The 23,346-nt window shown below is 43.8% G+C and overlaps 1 protein-coding gene across 2 annotated transcripts in view; it reads right to left on the bottom strand.

Moving 5' to 3' along the window:
- LOC129697608 (zinc finger CCCH domain-containing protein 6) overlaps window positions 1–23,346 on the bottom strand; it is a 41,225-nt gene that overhangs the window by 12,704 nt on the left and 5,175 nt on the right. For both annotated transcript variants that reach the window (XM_055636308.1, XM_055636309.1), the window contains exons 3-8: window positions 12,907–13,093; window positions 8,584–8,700; window positions 7,093–7,351; window positions 3,507–3,634; window positions 1,125–1,253; window positions 310–421 (exon numbers count right to left, since the gene is read on the bottom strand). In XM_055636308.1, coding sequence (XP_055492283.1) covers window positions 310–421; window positions 1,125–1,253; window positions 3,507–3,634; window positions 7,093–7,351; window positions 8,584–8,700; window positions 12,907–13,093 — 932 coding nt within the window. The remainder of the gene's footprint in view (window positions 1–309; window positions 422–1,124; window positions 1,254–3,506; window positions 3,635–7,092; window positions 7,352–8,583; window positions 8,701–12,906; window positions 13,094–23,346) is intronic.

Below are 23,346 nucleotides of genomic sequence, written 5' to 3'. Positions count from 1 at the left end.
ATTTAATGTATTCAAAAAGTCTGTAAACCACTTTAGATGTGGAGATCATTCTGAATGTAATTACATTTGCTGAGAAGCAGGATTTCAGAGCCAAAGAACTTTAGATTCCAAAAATGGATTGGAGAATGGCAAAAAGTGCACAAATAAAATGTGAGTACATGTTGTACGATGAATGATAATCTGCTTTATTCAGTATCAGCTATATTTATTTTATTTATAGGGTTATTTAAAGCAGCTATTAGAGTAGGAACTTAAGAACAAATCCAAATGTTTACATGTTATTCAAACAGTAAAGAGATAAAAGGATATCATGCATGAAAATGCAGTTGTCTCCTTTGGTACAATATCCGTTAAGGTAGAATTTGCAGATATCCTTCTTCTTTTGTATGACTACGTCATGACTGTATCTGCATTGGTCCCCCTGTTTAACAAAATCAAATAAAAACATACATCATGGTTGGAAATCATTGCGTCAAGTTTTCAGTCTTTTTGCTGTCAGAAAAATGACAGGCTTGAAGTGTGCACAAAGTGCAAATTTGAGACAAATCCGTTCCAGCAGGATAAAATCATTATTATGTATCTTGTGCATCATCTATGGCAGGCCTTCCCAATTGTGTGTAAGAGTCAACATCTACAGCCCATGGTGCCATTAGTGAAAGATGCTCTGAATGACTTGCGACTGCTGCTAAGATATAAACTAATGAACTTATCCAACATGAAGTTATCATTCAAAAAAAAATGCTAAGGACATTATTGCCCAGGCTATATGGTATAAAACTCCTCATTTTAGTTTGAATTATAAAGTTGAGTTTTGAATTTTCAGCAACATTTAATGGAGATTGCAATTTATACTATTAACTAAACTAACTAACCAATTCAGCATATTGTTAATTGTACAGCAAGCCATGTGTTTCCAATGAATATTTTAAATCATGCTCTCCATTAATAACGATGTGGGAATTCTGTCACGAGCAAAGAGTTGGGGAAAAAACAAAATGTAATGACACAAGGCTAACCACAGTAACATTTACATTGTCAAGAGAAATAAGCTCCTCAATACTTTTAATTTTTTTTTAACCATAGCCATCTCCAATTAAAAATATCATAAACTATGAGAAACATACCCTTGTACAGCGACCCTCCAGAAAATACTTGCATATGCCTCCTTTCCTATTCTTTTCAATTGGGCCATGGTATGGATAATCTTGATTTTTCTTCTTTTTTCGGGCAAAATTTGGACCTCCATAACCATCCTGGAATATCAACAAAACTGCTTAAAACAATTTCTCCCCCACACTGTTTTATTACTTGCAAATCAAAGGAATCAAATTCATAGGCAATTAGAATTATTATTTACAAATATCAAAGAATCAAAGTTGTTACTATTGAAAATATGCACCACAGTAAAAAAAAATATCGATATTAATGCCTTGCCTTAAAACCAATGAAATGTCTATGCAATCTAGGATAATTTTATTAACACTTGAAGAATAGGCAGAAAAACCAACAGCAACAAAAAGTACATTGAACGCCTCAAACATTTAGAAGGGTAGCATAATTGATTTCCAAAAGGTGTTTGATCACACAACGCATTTGCTAGTAAAATTAAAGCATATATTAAAGGGACAGTGTTACGTGGATAAAGAAAAAAATGAAGAAATAAAAGGATGAGAACAGTGGTTTAATCAGACCAAAGGATGATATACAATTTGGATTCTGAGACTTTGTTCCAAGGACTACTGCTTAGTCCTTCGTAGTGACGATTTACAAATTGAATCAGTTTGTGTCATTTGGTTGGTAATGAAAATAACAAGATTTCAAAATATCAGAAAGAGCAGATGGAATTTAATTTAATTTTAAGATTGTTTTTTAAAAGTAGCAAAGTGGGGTGTCGCAAGGCTCGGTGCTGGGACCGCAGCTATTTACCATATACATTAATGATCTAGATGAAGGGATTAAGAGCAACATTAGCAAATTAACAGATGATACAAAGCTGGGTGGCAGCGTGAACTGTGAGGAGGATGCTATGAGGATACAGGGTGACTTAGACAGGTTGGATGAGTGGGCAGATGTATGGCAGATGCAGTTTAATGTGGATAAATGTGAGGTTATCCACTTTGGTGGCAAAAACAGGAAGGCAGATTATGATCTGAATGGCGTCAAATTAGGAAAAGGACAAGTACAACGAGATCGAGGTGTCCTTGTTCATCAGTCAATGAAAGTAAGCAAGCAGGTACAGCAGGCAGTGAAGAAAGCTAATGGCATGTTGGCCTTCATAACAAAAGTGGAGTATAGGAGCAAAGAGGTCAGTTGTACAGAGCCCTAGTGAGGCCACACCTGGGGTATTGTGTGCAATCATGGTCTCCAGATTTGAGAAAGGACATTCTTGCTATTGAGGGAGTGCAGCAAAGGTTTACAAGGTTAATTCCCAGGATGGCTGGACGGGCATATGTTGAAAGAATGGAGCAACTGGGTTTGTACACACTGGAGTTTAGAAGGATGAGAGGGTAGCGTATTGAATCGTATAAGATTATTGGATTGGACATGCTAGAGGCAGGAAACGTGTTCCCGATGTTGGGGGAGTCCAGAACCAGGGGCCACTGTTTAAGAATAAGGGGTAGGCCATATAGAACAGAGATGAGAAAAAACCTTTTCACCCAGAGAGTTGTAAACGTGGAATTCTCTGCATCAGAAGGCAGTGGAGGCCAATTCTCTGGATGCTTCCATGAGAGTTAGGTAGCGCTCTTAAAGATAGCCGAGTCAAGGGATATGGGGAGAAGGCAGGAAAGGGGTACTGATTGTGGATAATCAGCCATGATCACAGTGAATGGCGGTGCTGGCTCGAAGGGCCTGCTCCTGCACCTTCTGTCTATTGATCATCAAACACCAAGCATTTTAAGGCATTGGTTGGTTGCAGTGTATTTGTGAACCAGTTTTAGATTAAGCAATAGAGCCAATACAACCAAACTTGAATACGAAGAATTTAAGAAGGAACTGCAGATGCTGGAAATTGGAAGGTAGACAAAAGTGCTGGAGAAACTCAGCCGGTGCAGCAACATCTAAGGAGCGAAGGAAATAGGCAACGTTTCGGGCCAAAACCCTTCTTCATCAGTCCGAAGAAGGCATCGTTTCGGCCCAAAACGTTGCCTATTCCCTTCGCTCCATAGATGCTGCTGCACCCGCTGACCTTCTCCAGCACTTTTGTCTACCTTTGAATACAAAGAAGTTTAATGTTCGAGTTGCAGTGGCTGCAGAAGATTTATGCAAATATATGTCAATGTTCTCCAGAGATGCTGCCTGATCTGCTAGTTTTCTCCAGCACTTTGTGTCCTTTTGTATATTAACAAGCATCTGCAGTTCTTTGTTTCTACTGCTTATACAATCATACTATTACTTGGCAAACCCGTGCTCGGTTATAGAGGACAATCGGCAATAAAATAAACCATTCTCTCCCCATTGTTTGTTGTAACAAGGGTTTAACTGTATTAAATCACTTAAAATTTTACCTCATCACAGCCATCCATCATACCATCAGATCCTCTTCCAGGTCCCCAGGTTTTGCGTTTCTGTTTTGGTTGACCTCGTATAGCACGGCCACGGCCAATTCCTCGACCTCTACCCCTTTGCACGACACCTAGAAAAATCCACAACTTATTACATTACTCAGTTAAAAAAACTCTGCCAGACAAAGTCCCACATTAGATTCAGATTCAATTTTAATTGTCATTGTCAGTGTACAGTACAGAGACAACGAAATGCATTTAGCATCTCCCTTGAAGAGCGACATAGCAAACGATTTGAATAAAAAAAAATAATAAGTGTCCGGGGGGGGGGGGGGGGGGGGGGGGATTGGCAGTCACCGAGGTACGTTGTTGAGTAGAGTGACAGCCGCCGGAAAGAAGCTGTTCCTCGACCTGCTGGTTCGGCAACTGAGAGACCTGTAGCGCCTCCCGGATGGTAGGAGGGTAAACAGTCCATGGTTGGGGTGAGAGCAGTCCTTGGCGATGCTGAGCGCCCTCCGCAGACAGCGCTTGCTTTGGACAGACTCAATGGAGGGGAGCGTGGAACCGGTGATGCGTTGGGCAATTTTCACCACCCTCTGCAATGCCTTCCGGTCGGAGACAGAGCAGTTGCCATACCATACTGTGATGCAGTTGGTAAGGATGCTCTCGATGGTGCAGCGGTAGAAGTTCACCAGGATCTGAGGAGACAGATGGACCTTCTTCAGTCTCCTCAGGAAGAAGAGACGCTGATGAGCCTTCTTGATCAGAGTAGAGGTATTGTGGGTCCAAGAGAGGTCATCGGAGATGTTGACTCCCAGGAACCTGAAGCTAGAAACACGTTCCACCTCCGTCCCGTTAATGTGGATGGGGGTGTGCGTGCCGCCTCTGGACTTCCTGAAGTCTACAATGAGCTCCTTGGTCTTCTTGGAGTTAAGGGCCAGGTTGTTGTCAGCGCACCATGCTGCTAAGTGCTGGACCTCCTCCCTGTAGGCCAGCTCATCGTTGTTGCTGATGAGGCCAATCACCGTTGTATCATCTGCATACTTGATGATGGTGTTAGTACCATGTACAGGTGTGCAGTCATAGGTGAAGAGGGAGTAGAGGAGGGGGCTCAGCACACAGCCCTGAGGAACGCCGGTGTTCAGGGTGAGGGTTGAAGAGGTGTGCTTGTCTAACCTCACAGACTGGGGTCTGTTGGTTAGAAAGTCCAGTATCCAGTTGCAGAGGGAGGGGTCGATGCCCAGGTTACCGAGTTTGGTGATCAGTTTTGATGGAATAATGGTGTTGAATGCTGAGCTGTAATCGATGAACAGCATTCTTACATAAGTGTCTCTGTTGTCGAGGTGGGAGAGGGCGGAGTGAAGTGCCGTTGAGATGGCATCCTCCGTACTCCTGTTGTAATCTATGTAACTATGTAATCTTTACATAGTAAATCTTTTCATTTAGTCAAACTAATTAAGTTTTCTTCTAAATAACTAAATAAGACTCGAGTGTCCCTTTTTATGGGGACGTCTGGGTAGATTCTTATTTACGTAACGGAAGAAATGAGAAATAACAAGCCTGACAGTTTTTCAGTTCAGTAATCAAATAAAAAGTCTTAATTTATGGAGTTACTTAGTTCAGTATTTATATTTGGGTTAAAATTCATCCAAGAAAAAGTCTCTTCTGTCTCCTGCGTCATTAAAAAGTTAAAAAAAAATTAGCCTAATCAGCATGCTAATGGACTTCAGATGTTGCTGCCTGTCCCGCTGAGTTACTCCAACATTTTGTGTCTACCTTCAGATGATACAATCGGGATTATGAAGAAGAAAAAACAAATTCAATGGACGTAACTACAGAGAAGTCTGTAGAAAACTAGGAATTGCAGATGCAGGTTTTAAAAAAACGAGTTTGAGTAACTCAGCGGACCAGGAAATATCTCTGGAGAATATGGATAGGGGACGTTTCGTGTCAGGACCCTTCCTCAGACTGTCTTGTTCCATGCCTGATTGAATCATTTGCAAATTCAATTAAGAATTATTTCTACTCTATGCTTCTAGACTATTAAAAATATCCAGATTTAGTGAGGTTTCAAATAAGTCATGAAGAATTGAGGAGCTTGCGTATCAACAGTTGACTTGGAGCAAATTATATAATCACTAGAGATTTAGGGCGCAGCGGTAGAGGTGCTGCCTTACACCGCTGGTTACCCGGGTCACATCCCGACTACGGGTGCTGTCTGTCCGGAGTTTGTACGTTCTCTCCGTGACTTGCGTGGGATCTTCGGTTTCCTCCCACAGTCCAAAGATGTACAGGTTTGTAGGTTAATTGGCTTGGTATAAATGTAAATTATCCCTAGTGTGTGTAGGATATGTGCGGGGCCCCAGGTCGGCGTGGACCCGGTGGGCCAAAAAGCCTATAATGTGTTTGAGGGGGAAAAGGACTTAAACTTTGTAGCTGTCATAGAATACAAGTTCTTACAGCCCATTCACAAATGGCCACCTAAATTTAAATGTAACTTAAATAGCAAGATGGATTCAACAGTGGCTGTATGGGAGATTCCAGAGAGTAATGATGGATGGCTGTTTGTCAGGTTGGAGGCTGGGGACTAGTGGGGTGCCTCAGGGATCTGTGTTGGGTCCACTGTTGTTTGTCATATACATCAATGATCTGGATGATTGGATTAGTAAGTATGCAGATGATACTAAGATAGGTGGTGTTGTGGATAATGAAGTAGATTTTCAAAGTCTACAGAGAGATTTAGGCCATTTGGAAGAGTGGGCTGAAAGATGGCAGATGGAGTTTAATGCTGATAAGTGTGAGGTGCTACATCTTGGCAGGACAAATCAAAATAGGACATACATCGTAAATGGTAGCAAATTGAGGAATGCAGTTGAACAGAGGGATCTGGGAATAACTGTGCACAGTTCCCTGAAAGTGGAATCTCATGTAGATAGGGTGGTAAAGAAAGCTTTTGGTGTGCTGGCCTTTATAAATCTGAGCATTGAGTATAGAAGTTGGGATGTAATGTTAAAATTGTACAAGGCATTGGTGAGCCCAATTCTGGAATATGGTGTACAATTTTGGTTGCCAAATTATAGGAAAGATGTCAACAAAATAGAGAGACTACAGAGGAGATTTACTAGAATGTTGCCTGGGTTTCAGCACCTAAGTTACAGAGAAAGGTTAAACAAGATAGGTCTTTATTCTTTGGAGCGCAGAAGGTTAAGGGGGGACTTGATAGAGGTCATTAAAATTATGAGAGGGATAGACAGAGTTGACGTGGATAAGCTTTTTCCATTGAGAGTAGGGAAGATTCAAAGAAGAGGACATGATTTGAGAATTAAGGGACAAAAGTTTAGGGGTTACATGAGGGGGAACTTCTTTACTCAAAGAGTGGTAGCTGTGTGGAATGAGCTTCCAGTGGAAGTGGTGGAGGCAGGTTCGATTTTAGCATTTAAAAATAAATTGGATAGGTATATGGATGGGAAAGGAATGGAGGGTTATGGTCTGAGTGCAGGTAGTTTGGACTAGGCGAGAGTAAGTGTTCAGCCATGTACACCATTAAACTTCCGGAATACAAAGTTTTAAAGAAACAAACACAACTCACCCATCTGGATATCCTTCATACCAGGTTTCCGCATCTGTCCCATTGATGGCCCTTTTGGAGACATAACATTTGAGGCTTCCTTTGCCTGCTTGTATTGTTTCAGTTCATTCGCAAAGTCATCACACTCTTCCTCTTCATATGTATCATATTTCTCCTCACTATAGTCGCTATAATCAGCATAGTCACGGTTATCAGCATTGTTGTTATTGTACGGTTTCTGTGCAGGGGATTTCATGTAATTTCCAGGTCCTTGTGCATGCTAAAACCAAAATGAGGCTAAGTTAAGTCCAAACACACAGTTTCATATCAATTTCAGATTCACATTTTAAACATTATCAATACGTATTATAAAGAAACATATCAAACCAGGATTGTTTAACATCAGGAGCTTTCTTCAAATGTTTAGTTTAGTTTAGAGATACAGCATGGAAAATGGTCCTTTAACCCACCAAGTCAATGCTGGCCGCTGATCACCCGTTCACATCAGTTCTACGTTTATCCCATTTTCTCATCCACTCCTTTCACAACAGAGGCCAATTAACCTACAGGCCCACACATTGTGGGATGTCAGAGGAAACCAGAGCACCTGGAGGAAACCCAATACGATCACAGGGATAATGTGCAAACTCCAAACAGACAGCACCCAAGGTCAGGACCGATCCCAAGTCCCTCATGCTGTGAGGCAGCAGCTCTACCAGCAGCGCTATTGAGCCACGCCCTAAATGTGTTCCACATTTTATCATTCAAGCCACAGTAGATAAACTCATACATATTATTGTATCATGGAACACATGACCATCTAATTCTATATTTGCCAACTTCACCTTTAAATGTGGCAGAATGCAAAAAATGGAATACACAAAAGACAATATAGTTTTCTGAATATATTGTTGACCAACTTATTAAAGCTATTTAGTTGGGAGTTACGTACTGCACAACAACAAACAAGGCAACATCTCTGGATAGAAGGAATGGGTGGAGACCCTTCTTCAGACTGTTTTACATAGGGTTGGATCCTCATCGTTACAGGTATGTCTACATGGACATACCATGCACAATGTCATTCATGCACAACAAGCAAGTGTGCTGGAACAGAGTAAATATCACCAAACAGTACATTGGGCATGGGAGTAGTTGAAAAGAAAGTAGTGTGGGCAGAAGAAAGTGCTTAAAACTGCTATTATGCAATTGCATGCAAAGCAAATCAGTTTCCCATAATTTATGTTTTTAAAATAAAATTGTACTTTGAAATAAAAAAACGGCTCTAATATTCATCGTATTCGAGTTCCCGGTCAGCAAATTAAAAAGATCCACATTCATGTTTTAGTTTCAAAGCATGTTTTATCTACTACACAGAAATTACTTACAGCAGCATAGTTGAAGTAACTATGTTGTAAAAAATCAATTATTGCATTAAAAAAAAAAATATATATATTAACTGACCAGAAAAAGAGCGCTTTGAAAATATCTTAGCTATTCTTGGTTACCTACCGCAGGGAACGGAGCATCATATTCCCTGTAGGGTGCAGGAGCTTTCTTGTATGATCTTTCAGTATCAATATCAGAATCATAGCTGAAGTCTGAATCACCACTGGAAGGAGAATGCCGCTGTAAAGGAATTAAACATTTATTCAGTACAATATGGCCCTATATATAAAAAATGTGAATGCTTATTCGGTTCTAAAGTGGGTTGGCTGCCAGTGACCAGTGGAGTTCCACAAGGATCGGTGTTGGGCCTGCTACTCTTCACATTGCATATTAATGATTTGGATGAGGGGATTGAAGGCTTTGTGGCAAAGTGTGCGAATGATACAAAAATTGGAGGGGCAGAAAGCTGGGTCACAGTTAGGAAGGGCAATGGGCAGAGGCAGCGACTGGTGAGTACCCCAGTGGCTGTACACCTTGAAAATAAGTACTCGTGTTTGAGTAAAAGTGGGGGAGACAGCCTACCTGGGGGCAGCGACAGCGGCCGGGCCTCTGGCACAAAGACCGGTCCTGTTGCTCAGAAGGGTAAGGAAAAGAAGAGGAGGGCAATTGTAATAGGGGACTCTATAGTCAGGGGGTCTGATAGGCGATTCTGTGGACGCAGACAGGACACCCGGATGGTAGTTTGCCTCCCTGGTACCAGGGTCAGGGATGTGTCTGAACGTGTCCAAGAAATCCTGAAATGGGAGAGAGAGGAGCCTGAGGTTGTGGTACATATAGGTACCAACGACATAGGTAAAAAAAAAGAGAAAAGGTCCTGAAAGAAGAATTTAGGGAGTTAATTAGAGAGTTAAGGAGAAGGACTGCAAAGGTAACAATCTGAGGATTACTGCCTGTGCCACGCGACAGTGAGAGTAGGAATGGAGCGAGGTGGAGGATAAATGCGTGGATGAGGGACTGGTGCAGTGGGTATGGATTCAACTTTCCGGATCATTGGGACCTCTTTTGGGGAAGGTGCGACCTGTACAGAAAGGACGGGTTGCACTTGAACTCGAGGGGGACCAATATCCTGGCGGGGAGATTTGCAAAGGCTACTGGGGAGACTTTAAACTCCCTGTCACAGTGAGACTCTTGGCCAAAACAAAATGAACTGATGTCCTGACCTACCTCATAGCACATCATATTATATTATATTATATTGTCTCCTGGGCCTGTGCAATTTACAATGCAATCGACACTTTTTATATAGGGTTTGTGTCATTTACAATGCTCTCACTTTCCCCTTTATATAGGGTTTTAGGCATTTTCTTTATTTTTTAGTTCTAGAGAAGTATATGTTTTTATAGATTATGTGTCTTCTGTGTGTCTTTTTAACTTGACTTGACTCTCTGAACAACCGCACAAGAGTTCCTGTGTAAGCACAAATGGCAAATAAAGTTTTTGACCTTGACCTAAACTAGTATGGTTGGGGGTAGGGACTCAAAGTGGGAAAGCTAGCAGTCAGTGTGTGAGGCAGGAGGCAGAGAATGGTAGCACTCCAACCCAAAATGTAGGGGAGAGAGAAAAAAAAGACAACAAACAGAGAATAAGAGGGTGGGTTTCTTACCCTCTCTTATTCTCGGTTTGTTGTTTTTTTTTCCTCTCTCCCCTACATTTTGGGTCAGAGTGCTACCATTCTCTGCCTCCTGCCTCACACATTGACTGCTAGCTTTCCCTATTTGAGTCCCTCCCCCCCAACCATACTAGTTTAAAGTCTCCCCAGTAGAAACATAGAAATTAGGTGCAGGAGTAGGCCATTCGGCCCTTCGAGCCTGCACCGCCATACAATATGATCATGGCTGATCATCCAACTCAGTATCCCGTACCTGCCTTCCCTCCATACCGCCTGATCCCCTTAGCCACAAGGGCCACATCTAACTCCCTCTTAAATATAGCCAATGAACTGGCCTCAACTACCCTCTGTGGCAGAGAGTTCCAGAGATTCACCACTCTCTGTGTGAAAAAAGTTCTTCTCATCTCGGTTTTAAAGGATTTCCCCGTTATACTTAAGCTGTGAATTACATTTACACACAGGCAAAGGTGGGTGAAGTGTCTTGCCCCAAGGATACAACGACAGTATGCACTCCAAGCGGGATTCGAACCGGCTACCTACCGGTCGCCAGCCGAACACTTAGCCCATTGCTCCATCTGTCGTCCCCTGCAAATCACCCCGCCAGAATATTGGTCCCCCTCGAATTAGAAAAGCTAAAGGAGATATGAGGTTGCTTTGGCAAGTACGGTGAAAGTCAATCCAAAGGGTTTCTACAGCTATATTAATAGCAAAAGGATAACGAGGGATAACATTGGTCCATTAGAGAGTCAGAGTGGACAGCTATCTGCAGAGCCAATAGAGATGGGGGAGATATTGAACAATTTATTTTCTTCGGTATTCACCAAGGAGAAGGATATTGAATTATGTGAGGTAAGGGAAACAAGTAGAGTAGCTATGGAAACTATGAGATGCAAAGAAGGGGAAGTACTGACACTTTTGAGAAAGATAAAAGTGGATAAGTCTCCAGGTCCGGACAGGATATTCCCTAGGACATTGAGGGAAGTTAATGTAGAAATAGCCGGGGCTATGACAGAAATATTTCAAATGTCATTAGAAACGGGAATAGTACCGGAGGATTGGCGTACTGCGCATGTTGTTCCATTGTTTAAAAAGGGATCTAAGAGTAAACCAAGCAATTATAGACCTATTGTGATTTGACGTCAGTGGTGGGCAAATTAATGGAAAGGATACTTAGAGATAATATATATAAGTATCTGGATAAACAGGGTCTGATTAGGAACAGTCAACATAGATTTGTGCCTGGAAGGTCATGTTTGACTAATCTTGAATTTTTTGAAGACGTTACTCGGGAAATTGATGAGGGTAAAGCAGTGGATGTTGTATATATGAACTTCAGTAAGGCTTTTGACAAGGTTCCTCACGGAAGGTTGGTTAAGAAGGTTCAATGGTTGGGTATTAATGGTGGAGTAGCAAGATGGATTCAACAGTGGCTGAATGGGAGATGCCAGAGAGTAATGGTGGATGGTTGTTTGTCAGGTTGGAGGCCAGTGACTAGTGGGGTACCACAGGGATCTGTGTTGGGTCCACTGTTGTTTGTCATGTACATCAATGATCTGGATGATGGTGTGGTAAATTGGATTAGTAAGTATGCAGATGATACTAAGATAGGTGGGGTTGCGGATAATGAAGTAGATTTTCAAAGTCTACAGAGATTTATGCCAGTTGGAAGAGTGGGCAGAAAGATGGCAGATGGAGTTTAATGCTGATAAGTGTGAGGTGCTACATCTTGGCAGGACAAATCAAAATAGGACGTACATGGTAAATGGTAGGGAATTGAAGAATGCAGGTGAACAGAGGGATCTGGGAATAACTGAGCACAGTTCCCTGAAAGTGGAATCTCATGTAGAAAGCAGGACTCTGCAGAAGGACTTGGACAGGTTGGGAGAGTGGGCAGTGAAGTGGCAAATGGAATATAGTGTGGCAAAGTGTGGACTCATGCATTTTGATAAGAGGAATAAAGGCGTAGACTATTTTCTAAATGGGGTGAGAATCCTGAAATCGGAGGTGCAAAGGGACTTGGGAGTGCTGGTGCAGGATTCCCAAAAAGTTAATCTGCAAGTCGAATCGGTAGCAAAGAAAGCAAACTCAATGCTAGCATTTATTTCAAGAGGACTTGTGTACAAAAACAGGGATGTAATGCTAAGGCTCTACAAGGCGCTGGTCAAGCCGCATTTGAAATATTGTGAGCAATTTTGGGCACCATATCTGAGGGAAATTGTGCTTGCTCTGGAGAGGGTCCAGAGGGGGTTTACAAGAGTGATCCCAGGAATTAATAGGTTAACCTATGATGAGCATTTGTCGGCACTGGGCCTGTACTCACTGGAATTTAGAAGAATGAGGGGGGACCTCATTGAAACTTACAGAATAGTGAAAGGCTTGGTTATTGTGGATTTGGAGAGGATGTTTCCACCAGCGGGAGCGTCTAGGACCAGAGGTCATAGCCTCAGAATTAAAGGACGTTCTTTGAGGAAGGAGATGAGGAGAAATGTATTTAGTCAGAGGGTGGAGAATCTGTGGAATTCTTTGCCATAGAAGGCTGTGGAGGGCGAAGTCAGTGGATATTTTTTAAGGCAGAGATAGATATTCTTAATTGGTTCGGTTTTCGGAGGTTATGGGGAGAAGGCAGGAGAATGGAGTTAGGAGGGTGAGATAGATCAGCCATGATCGAATGGCAGAGCAGACGATGGGCCAAATGGCCTAATTCTACTATTCCTTATAGTAACCAAATGACATGGGTAAAACAGTCAATAAAGACACTAGTAATACAATTACTGTACCTTGTGCTTCTCTTTCTTTCTCTTTTTTGTCTTTTTCTTTTCTCTTTCTTTCTCACGTTTTCTCTTCTTCTTGGATCTTCTATGGGACGATTTGTCCTCTTTCTCATTTTCTTTTGTCTCCTTCTTTACTTCATTTCCTTCAGCTCCATCATCATCGATTTCCCCATCTTCAAGTTCCCCATCCTCCCTGTAGAAACGATTATCAGCAGCATAGAAAAGTCACGTCATACTCAAGTTTACACATTCATCATTGAAGTTTTAGCTGGGTAGTTTTTTTTTTGTTGTTTTAAGGTTGGCTTTAAAAAAAAAATCTGTCGAACTTTCTTCCAAAAAATCCCACAGAAAATGGTCCATTGTACAAAATTCTAAACTAAACATGTGCTTAATGCTGACTAATGAATTACAACAATCAGAAATTGTGCAAAACCATGCCTCAAGACAAAATTGTTACAATGAAAGAAATATAATAAAATAAAAAAGAGCAAACTGTACCAGATCCACAAATTACCTGAGAATGCCCATAGCCAGCACAAGACGACAAGCAAAGAGTAAGCTAGTAGACGCACCAAGCTCACCCTGCTATTCCATAGGTTTATGCTCATATATGCAAGCATCAATTTCTCTTGTGTCAGTTTCCCATAACCCCCAATTCATTGTCCCTTCAACTATTTACCCATCACTGTAAATATTTCCAATAATCTTAGCCTCCACCACTTTCTGCAACAGCATTCTAGAGTCACTCTTCTGATAAAACATTGCTATGCAACTCAGTATTAATCACCAGCCTCTCGCTTGTAGTTATGTCCCTTTATTCAACTCTCCCACTTGCGAAACATCTCAATGTCCATCTTCAGACAGACTGAATGGGGGGGGGGGGGGGGAGGGAGTTTAAGAAAGCTGGAAGGGAGGGGGGTGTCATCTATCCATGTTGTCCAGAGATGCTGCCTGGAATGCTGAGTTTCTCCAGCATTTTGTGTCTTTCTTTAGTAAACCAGCATCTGCAGTTCCTTGTTATTTCAATATCTACCTTGCCAGGCTCTTGAGACTTTATAATGTTTGAATAAGGTTATATTTCATTCTTATACACACAAAGGAATATAGACCCAAACTGCTCTGTCTCTCTTGTTCAACCAGATAACCCTCTCATATCTGGAATTAGCCAGGTGAACCTCATTTGAACTGCATTCGTAAAAGTATCACATAATTAATGTATCCAACTCTACAATCTACTGGAGGCACTTTTGGCAACCCAGTAACTTTCTATTTACCCATGTACCAAGGTCTATTAAAAGCAGTACAATTCCATCATACGTGCAGAGCAGCTCATTGGTAGAAACACTTGACAGCAGAAGACAGAACCAGACAGTCTATTTTGTTCTGTCAAGGAGTTAGACATCATATTTGTTAAGACAATATTTGCAGTGACCAAAGTTCAACTGGAAACAGAACCTGCTGATTATACTTGTAGCAATCATAGTAACACGTTCAAAAAAATGAGCAGAGATGGATTTAGGTTAATTTAGGATTTATGTGGTGGTGTTGAAAACATAAAGCCAATTTGGGATAGCATGGAATTCCATTCATCATTTAGAAGTTGATTATGAAAGCATGCTTCAGTAAAAGATGCATACAAAACCTTACATGACATTACAAGTAGTCTGAAGAAGGGTCTCGACCCGAAATGTTGCCCATTCCTTCTCTCCAGAGATGCTGCCTTACCCGCTGAGATACTCCAGCATTTTGTGTCTATCTTACAAAATATCAGCCAGTTGTCAAAGATCATAACTCTACCAATGTATCAGGAACAAAGTTTATTTGCATCTTTTAACAACCAGTCAAGATATATGGATACATTTCTGAAACTTACTATATGGATGTTGAGTAGCAAAAACACTCAAAATGAAAAAGTCAGAACACTCTTCTGATTAAAGAGATAATTCAGGTAAACTAGCCCACATACATTGTGTCCTCGCTATTCTCAAGGGATTATGGGCATGGATATAACCAAAAATAAAAAAAATAGTGATAAAGATACTAAGAATGCACCTGTTAATACATCCACAGATATAACTTATGTTACGTTTCAGCTTGTCCATAAATCTACCTTGTTCGTGGCCATACGAGTACATAGATGGCAAATGAGCAGAAAATGGGGATATGTGTACTTTTTGAAAATAGAAGATGCAACAGTATCGCTACCACTGCTCTACATGCTCTTGCGCGTGTCATAGCCAGAACAGCTATACAGAGCGGAGAATACAAACGCAATTTGGGAGCTATCTTGTTAATTTAACCATATAATTATTCCTTTACAGTCATTGGGACATAATTGGAGGCCTTGCAGCAATTGCTGAAATGTTTTAATATAAAGGCTGGAGCAATGATTGCTTACTGCCAACCTCAAGGGATAAGGATGCACAATAAATAATGCCAGCTATGCCAGCATGCAAATGAATAATCCACTTACTTTTAACTGTTTTGTTACTCAAATTGTAGCACACTTTCTGTTAATGTTCTGTGTCGTAAGGAGTTCACAAAGGTTAAATGAACATCAACCTTGTTGCTGTCAATGATTTACACTGATTTCAGAGCACCATTTCCCTCGCTCAACCACAAAATGTGTTTCCCCCATAGATGTCAATGTTGGTCTTAGACTCAACTGCCTCTTGCCATCTGTTTCCTTGCCAGTGAAACAAACCTTAAGTTCTAACAGCATATGCTAACCAAAATGAACACAAGAACAGGGAGAGGGGTGGGAATAGGCCAGTTGCCAGGGATCATTGAAACCCAGCTAGAACTATTATTACCCAAATTACCCACTGATTTAGAAATAACAGTAGCATTTCTCTACCACTATAAAGTTCCATATACCATAGCATTTGACTCAATGATTTGCTGGATAGGTTGGTGCCAATTTGCCAAAGTCTAAACACAAAATGAACACATTTAATTCCATTTATTTTGATAAATACCCATGATCTGGTTTAGTTTAGAGATACAGCATGGAAACAGACCCTTCAGCCCATCAAGTCCATGCCGATCATCAATCTCCCTACACTAGTTCTGGATTTTTGATGACACGAATACCTAGTTACAGACTTCTGCATAACCTTCTAATTTTCTTTCTATCTTGTAACAGCCAGGTTTTCTCCAGTCAATGCTATTATCTCCAGTATCCAACAGAAAGCCCTGGTCCTCTCCTTCATTTTTCATGAACTTGCCCAAGTACTAATATCCAAAACAAAGCAGTAATTTATACAAAAGCATCACTGTCACCTTGCCGTAACCCATGACCAAAGTTCCAAAGGTACCCCTGTTTTACCCTTAAACACTTCATTTTCATCATTTACAAATATCATTAGGTATACATAATGAGATGCCAATCTAATGTACCACACACAACTCCATGCCTGCTAAACTTGAAAGTAGTTTGCCATAGACAGAGCTAAGAAATCCCACACTAAGGTTTAAATGAAGTTCAGCAACCCTACAGCTAATTATGATCTACTGATTACCTAATGGAAGAAGCAAGCTCCAAGAAAATACTCAAAATCAATAATAACCTGGTACATGGATACTAATGATACAACTAAAACACTCATAACCACCTTCAGTCAGAGGTGCTCAAGGGATAACCCATCTCAAGATTCCTCCTGACAAAAGTCAGTCTTCAGCCAATTCTATTCACTTCATTGTTTAAGAGGGAACTGCAGATGCTGGAGAATCGAAGGTTACACAAAAAAGCTGGAGAAACTCAGCGGGTGCAGCAGCATCTATGGAGCGAAGGAAATAGGCAAGGTTTCGGCCCGAAACCTTGCCTATTCTATTCACTTCATGTTGTATGAAGTCATGAATCAGCTGGCAGTGATAGATAGTGCAAAGACAATAACATCCCAGGTGTAATATATCGAATTATGCTCCAAAATTAGATCCACCTCATCTGTTCCAGTGCAGCTGCACAATGAGTCAACCTAAGAACATAGAAAATTGGCCTGGTACATCCATTCCCAAAAAGTAGGACAAATACACTTCAGCCAATCCTGTGTAGTTCATTCTGGAAAAACTGTTTATACCCTGATTTTAGCAACATGAAATCCTATCATCTGCACATGCAACACAATATGAAAGTTGTAAAATAAATATTTACTTGTTCTCACTAATTTTGTGAGTGAATTTCCATTATCCCTGAACTAGCATAACATTGGGGATCTTCTATACTGGAAGGTTTTGTCGACAGTGTAACCAAGCAGCGTTTATTCTTCAAGAACCTCCTTATCAATGTCCAATTTAAGATTGAGTATAGATATGCAGCTTCAGTCCTCATCACAGACTTGGTCCAAACATTGGCCAAAGAACTGAATGTTCCACATTTGCCCATAACACCAAAGGATTATTTGTCCAAGTAAGGCATTCTCCTTGATGTTAGTTTAACAATCTTTGGAGAAACAAGTGACTGCAGGATGGTACAATCTTGAGTAAAATACAAAGTCCTACAGTAACTCAATGAGTCAGGTAGCATCTCTGGAGGGAGCGGAGGGACATTTTGGTTTGGTACCTTTCTACAGATTCCAATTTTTGGTGTTACAGTCTGCACAGAGAAAGCTAGATATTCATTTGAAGGTTAAACTTCCAACTGCTGGATGATTGCTACAATAGCTCCTCAGTGTTGTCCTAGGCTCAACCTTTTTCAGCTGCCACATTAGTGAACTTTCTTCCAACACAAAGTCAGAAATGAGGATGTTTTTCCTATTCAAAACTCTTCTACAAATGAAGCAGTGCCTTGACAATATGTAGGTGTGGTTGAGAAGTGGCAATGGATACTTGTACTACAGAAGCCATGATCATAGCCATGATCATCTCGAAGAGTTACATCTCCTACTCTTGGTAAATCAATAAAATTACCATTGTTAAATCATTCACCACCATCTTCAAGTGTCACCTTTCACCAAAAACGCAATGAGAAAAATACTGTGACTATCGGTTGAGTGGGTATCTAATGCTGAGCCGTTCATCTCCTGACACCCTAAAGCCTCTGCTATCTACAAGGTACAAATAAAAAACACAAATAGCAAACTAGTTTCTAAACCATGTAAGAAGGGAAATATTACAAACCAGGACAGGAGAAATATTTGAGAATAGGGAAATAAAGTTTCCACAACACAAAAAAGTGCCTGAAAATAGTGGTGTAAAGTGAACAAAATTAGGTAGACACAAAATGCTGGAGTAACTCAGCGGGACATGCAGCATCTCTCGAGAGAAGGATGGGTGACATTTCGGGTCAAGACCCTTCTTCAGACTGATGTCAGAGGAGTGAGTGGGACAGAAATCTTTTCTGGACCCTTTCTGATCACAGAAATTAGTATTAGCCAAAAAATGTACATAGTTAGAATATTGGTCATTATTGCATGAGGATTTGAGTACAAAAGTAGACTGTGTTGATACAGTTATATTTAGCCTTAGTGAGAGCACATCTGAAATATTGTGCATGTCTAGCCAGCTAAATGATACACGCAATATAGACAATGTAGTGAAGATTCACTAGATTGATTCCTCTGATGGCAGATTTGCTGTATTGGTAGACTGACCTCTATTTTAGAGGAGGGGCCTCCAAATTTTTCAGCATGAGGGCAACATTATATATTTGGCACATTTTAGCGGGGGAGAGAGGGGGGGGGGGAGAGGAGAGAGAGAAGGGGGGGGGGAGAGAGAGAGGGGGGGGGGGAGAGAGAGAGGAGGGGGGGGGGGAGAGGGGAGAGAGAGAGAGGGGGGGGGGGGAGAGAGAGGGGAGAGAGAGGGAGGGAGAGAGAGGGGGAGGGGGAGAGAGAGGGAGAGAGACAGAGGGAGAGAGACAGAGGGAGAGAGACAGAGGGAGAGAGACAGAGGGAGAGAGGAGAGGGAGAGGGGGGGGAGGGGGAGAGAGAAGAGGGAGGGGGGAGGGAGGGGAGGGGGAGAGGGGAACCGAGGGAGAGGGGGGGGGGAGAGAGAGGGGGGAGGGAAAGAGAGAGAGGGAGGGGAGAGAGAGAGGAGGGAGGGGGGAGGGGGAGAGAGAGAGAGAGGGGGGAGAGAGAGGGGGAGGGGGAGAGAGAGGAGAGGGGGAGGAGGGGGGGGAGGGGAGAGGGAGAGGGGGAGGGGGAGGAGAGAGAGGGGAGGGGGGAGGGAGAGAGGGGGGAGGGGGAGAGAGAGGGGGGAGGGGGGAGAGAGAGAGGGGGGGGGGGAGAGAGAGAGAGAGAGAGAGGGGGAGAGGGGGGGGGGGGGGGGGGGGAGAGAGAGGGGGGGGGGGGGGGGAGAGAGAGGAGGGGGAGGGGGAGAGAGAGAGGGAGGGGGGAGAGAGGGAGAGGGAGGGGGGAGAGGGAGGAGGAGAAGGGGGGGAGAGGAGAGAGGGGGGAGAGGGGGGGAGAGGGGGGAGGGAGAGGGAGAGGGGGGAGGGAGGGGGAGGGGAGGGAGGGGGAGAGAGGGGGGGGAGGGGGGGAGGGGAGAGGGGAGAGGGGGAGAGAGAGGGGGGGGGGGAGAGAGAGGGGGGGGGAGGAGGAGAGAGAGGGGGGAGGAGGGGGAGAGAGGGAGGGGGGGGAGGGAGGGGGGGGAGGGGGGGGGGGAGGGGGAGGGGGGGGGGGGGGGGAGGAGAGAGGGGGAGGGGGAGAGAGGGGGAGGGGGGGAGAGAGGGGGGGAGGGGGAGAGAGAGAGGGGGAGGGGGAGGGAGAGAGAGGGGGGGGGGGAGAGAGAGGGGGAGGGAGGGGGAGAGAGGGAGAGGGGGAGGGGGAGAGAGAGAGGGGGAGGGGGGGAGAGAGAGGGGGGGAGGGGGAGAGAGGGGGGGGGGGGGAGAGAGAGGGGGGGGGGGGAGGGAGGGGGAGAGAGGGGGAGGGAGGGGGAGGGGGAGAGGAGGGGGAGGGGGAGAGAGAGGGGGAGGGAGAGAGAGAGAGGGAGAGAGAGAGAGAGGGGGAGGGGGAGGAGAGAGGGAGAGGGGGAGGGGGAGAGGGGGGGGGGGAGGGGGAGAGGGGGGGGGGGAGGGAGAGAGAGGGGGGGGAGAGAGGGGAGTGATGGGAGGGAGAGGGGGGGGGAGGGAGGGGGGAGGGGGAGAGAGAGGGAGGGGGGGGGGAGAGGGGGAGGGGGGGGGAGAGAGAGAGGGGGAGGGGGGAGAGAGGGGGGGAGGGGGGGAGAGAGGGGGGGAGAGAGAGAGAGAGGGGGGAGGGGGAGAGAGAGGGGGAGGGGGGAGAGAGAGGGGGAGGGGGAGAGAGAGGGGGGAGGGGGAGGGAGAGGGGGAGAGAGGGGGAGGGAGGGGGAGAGAGAGGGGGGAGAGGGAGAGAGAGAGGGGGGGAGAGGGGGAGAGAGAGAGGGGGAGGGGGAGAGAGAGGGGGGGAGAGGGGAGAGAGGGGGAGGGGGGGGAGGAGGGGGAGGGAGGGAGAGAGGGGGGGAGGGGAGAGAGAGGGGGGAGGGGGGGGGGAGGGAGAGGGGGGGAGGGGGAGAGAGAGAGGGGGGAGGGGGGGAAGGCGGGGGAGAGAGGGGGGGAGGGGGAGAGAGAGGGGGGGGGGGGGAGAGGGGAGGGGGAGGGGGAGAGGGGGGGGGAGGGGGAGAGGGAGGGGGAGGGGGGAGGGAGGAGAGGGGAGGGGGGAGGGGGAGAGAGGGGGGGAGGGGGGAGAGAGGGAGGGAGGGAGGGGGAGAGAGAGGGGGGAGAGGGGGGAGAGAGAGGGGAGAGAGAGGAGGGGGGAGAGAGAGGGGGGAGAGAGAGAGGGGAGAGAGAGAGAGGGAGAGAGGGAGAGAGAGGAGGGAGAGAGGGGGGAGAGAGAGGGGGGGAGGGGGAGGGGGAGGGAGGGAGAGAGACAGAGAGAGAGGGAAGCGAGAGAGAGAGGGAGGGAGATAGAGAGAGAGAGGGGGGGGCAGGGGAGAAGGGTAGGGAAGGGCAGGGGAGGATTCCCCTAGCCGCGCCGGCGGAGACCCTGTCAAAGGGTCCAGGTCAGTGTGGCACCCTGCAGCGGGAGCTGTTCACGGGTCACCCTCACGGGGGGAGTCCGCTACACACCGACCCTGCCGCACAACTTGCCCCCTCCTTCACCCCCTCCCCCTCGCTCCTCCTCGCTTCACTCCCCACGCTACCAACACGCAGCGGCACAATGGTAGTCTCTGCCTCACAGCGCCAGAGACCCGGGTTCCATCCTGACTACGGGTTCTGACTGTACGGAGTTTGTACCTGCATGGGTTTTCTCCAGGTGCTCTGGTTTCCTCACACACTTCACGTTTGCAGGTTAATTGAATCTGTCCCAAGTGTGTGTAGGATATCGCTAGTGCATCGCTTCAATGGGCCGAAGAGCCCGTTTCCGCGCTGTAACTCCAAAGCTGCGCTACCACAAAACCCGCTAAATAGCCCGCCGCACGGTACGTGTTAAGAGCTTGTTGTGGGCTGGATAAAGTCTCATGGTGGGCCGGATGTGGCCCGCGGGCCATAGTTTGGAGACCCCCGCTTTAAAGCTTAAAATAATATAAATTGTATGATTGAAATATTGTTCAACAGGGAACATGGAGGGATGTTGTTTCCTTGGTTAAGGATCCAAGAACTAGGTGCCATAGCTTCAAAACAAACATCAGCCAATCAGGACAGATGAGAAGAAGCGTCATCACCGAGAAGTGCAACTTTAAAAATTCTCTAACGAACATGGCTGTAGAAGGTCAATGGCAAAATTGGCTTTAGGACTTGAAAAGCTTATTCCTACTCCACCTTATGCAACTATGTGATGCAATGCTCTTCAATTACTTGATCAAGTATAGCGATGAGATCAACATCATCCAGGACAAAGCACTTCTCTTGCTTGGAACCCTACTCACCATTGCAAATATTAATTCTTCCACCATCAATGCATTGTGACAGCATAATATGTATCATTCACAAATGTTCTGCAGTTACTAGTCTAGGCTGTCCCAAAAGCAGTATCACCTAAACAAGGGAACATCACCACTTGCTAACTGTGTGCATGGCACACCATTCTTACTGAGAAATCTATCACTCTTTTTAAATTATTGTATTAATCGCTAGCATAACATCCCCAATTGTATTGACTGTCACAAGCATGACCTCAGCTGTTCAAAAATAGCTCAATCATTTACAAGGATAATTAGTTAAGCAATAAATGCCGGCCTTGCCTATGATGCTCGCATCTAAAACATTAAACAAAATTATGAATGTTAAACAAAATTATTAAAAACCCTCATACTACAAGATCTACTTTACTGCTTTTGAAACTGAATGAGTTAAATGGATCCCATAACACCAGGAACTGGAACACTTTATGGTGACCGCTATAATCTACACAGCAAATTTTTTCTTGTATCCAGTTTGTCAACATGCCTCAAAGATTCCTTGCACCTTAATCTTCTGGACCAGACTACTTTGTTGGACTTTGTCAAATGCCTTACCGATGTTCAAATGAACACCTACTGCCCTATTGATCAAGAATTTTCAATGTATTCCCCATAATCCTCAATCCTTAATTTCCACCTTAAATACATTTAATGATCTGGCTTTCGTCAGCCTTAGAAACAACGAATTCCTGTTATTCACAATCATCAGAGGAAATTTCACCTCACATCAATTTTAAATGATAGGTGCCTTATTTTATAAATATGTCCCTGTATTGGTGATTTTGCTACTAGAGAAAACATATCAACACCTGTCTGTCAAACCTTCTCATTATCTTGCATGTTTGAAAAAGGTTTTCCTCACTTTTCTAAATTTCAAGAAATATACTCGTACAGTAAAAACACATGAAATAAATAAAATGAGAATTGGAAGTACAAGAAATAATTGACTAGAGTAAAAAGGACTGATGAGGTCAGATGGAAAATCATTGAACAGTCTTAATCTTTAAAAAAATACATCAGCCCAATTTCATGTCTGCGATAATTCTCAAAAAAGTGAAATTACTTATAAATGGGCAAAAAAGTCTAGTGTTATTCAAAAATTCTTCAAAATTCAAGATTGCAAAATGTAAAAAACTAGCATTTCTCCGAAGTTTTCATGCTAATAGTATTTCAAGAAGCAAATATCCAAAAAATATGTTCTCATAAGGTGACTTGATTGGTTACTTATAATTGGAAACTAACTTTATTTATTTAACACAGTACAACGTGGACAAAAAAAAGTGGAAAACAATGAAGAAGCTCCAAGCATTTTATAACTGTTATAACGCTGTGTACACAGTACATTCGAATGATTCAGATGATTGATGAAACAAGTAAGTTTCAGTTTCAACATAGGTTGTAATGCTTAATGTAGACTATGCAAATGTGTGTACCAATTTATTCATACACAGGACATTTAATAACTTTGAACTTTGCATTGTAGGCTTTGTCTGAAAATGGGTGTGATGTTAAATAATACATGGCAAAAAAAAGCTATTCTGGAGGCTATTAATTCAAATGACTAAAACATTTTCAATTTTACTTTGGAGTTTA

The sequence above is a fragment of the Leucoraja erinacea genome, chromosome 5 (genome assembly GCF_028641065.1).
Source record: "Leucoraja erinacea ecotype New England chromosome 5, Leri_hhj_1, whole genome shotgun sequence".
Lineage (NCBI taxonomy): Eukaryota > Metazoa > Chordata > Chondrichthyes > Rajiformes > Rajidae > Leucoraja > Leucoraja erinaceus.
This window is presented reverse-complemented; position numbering and strand designations above follow the sequence as displayed.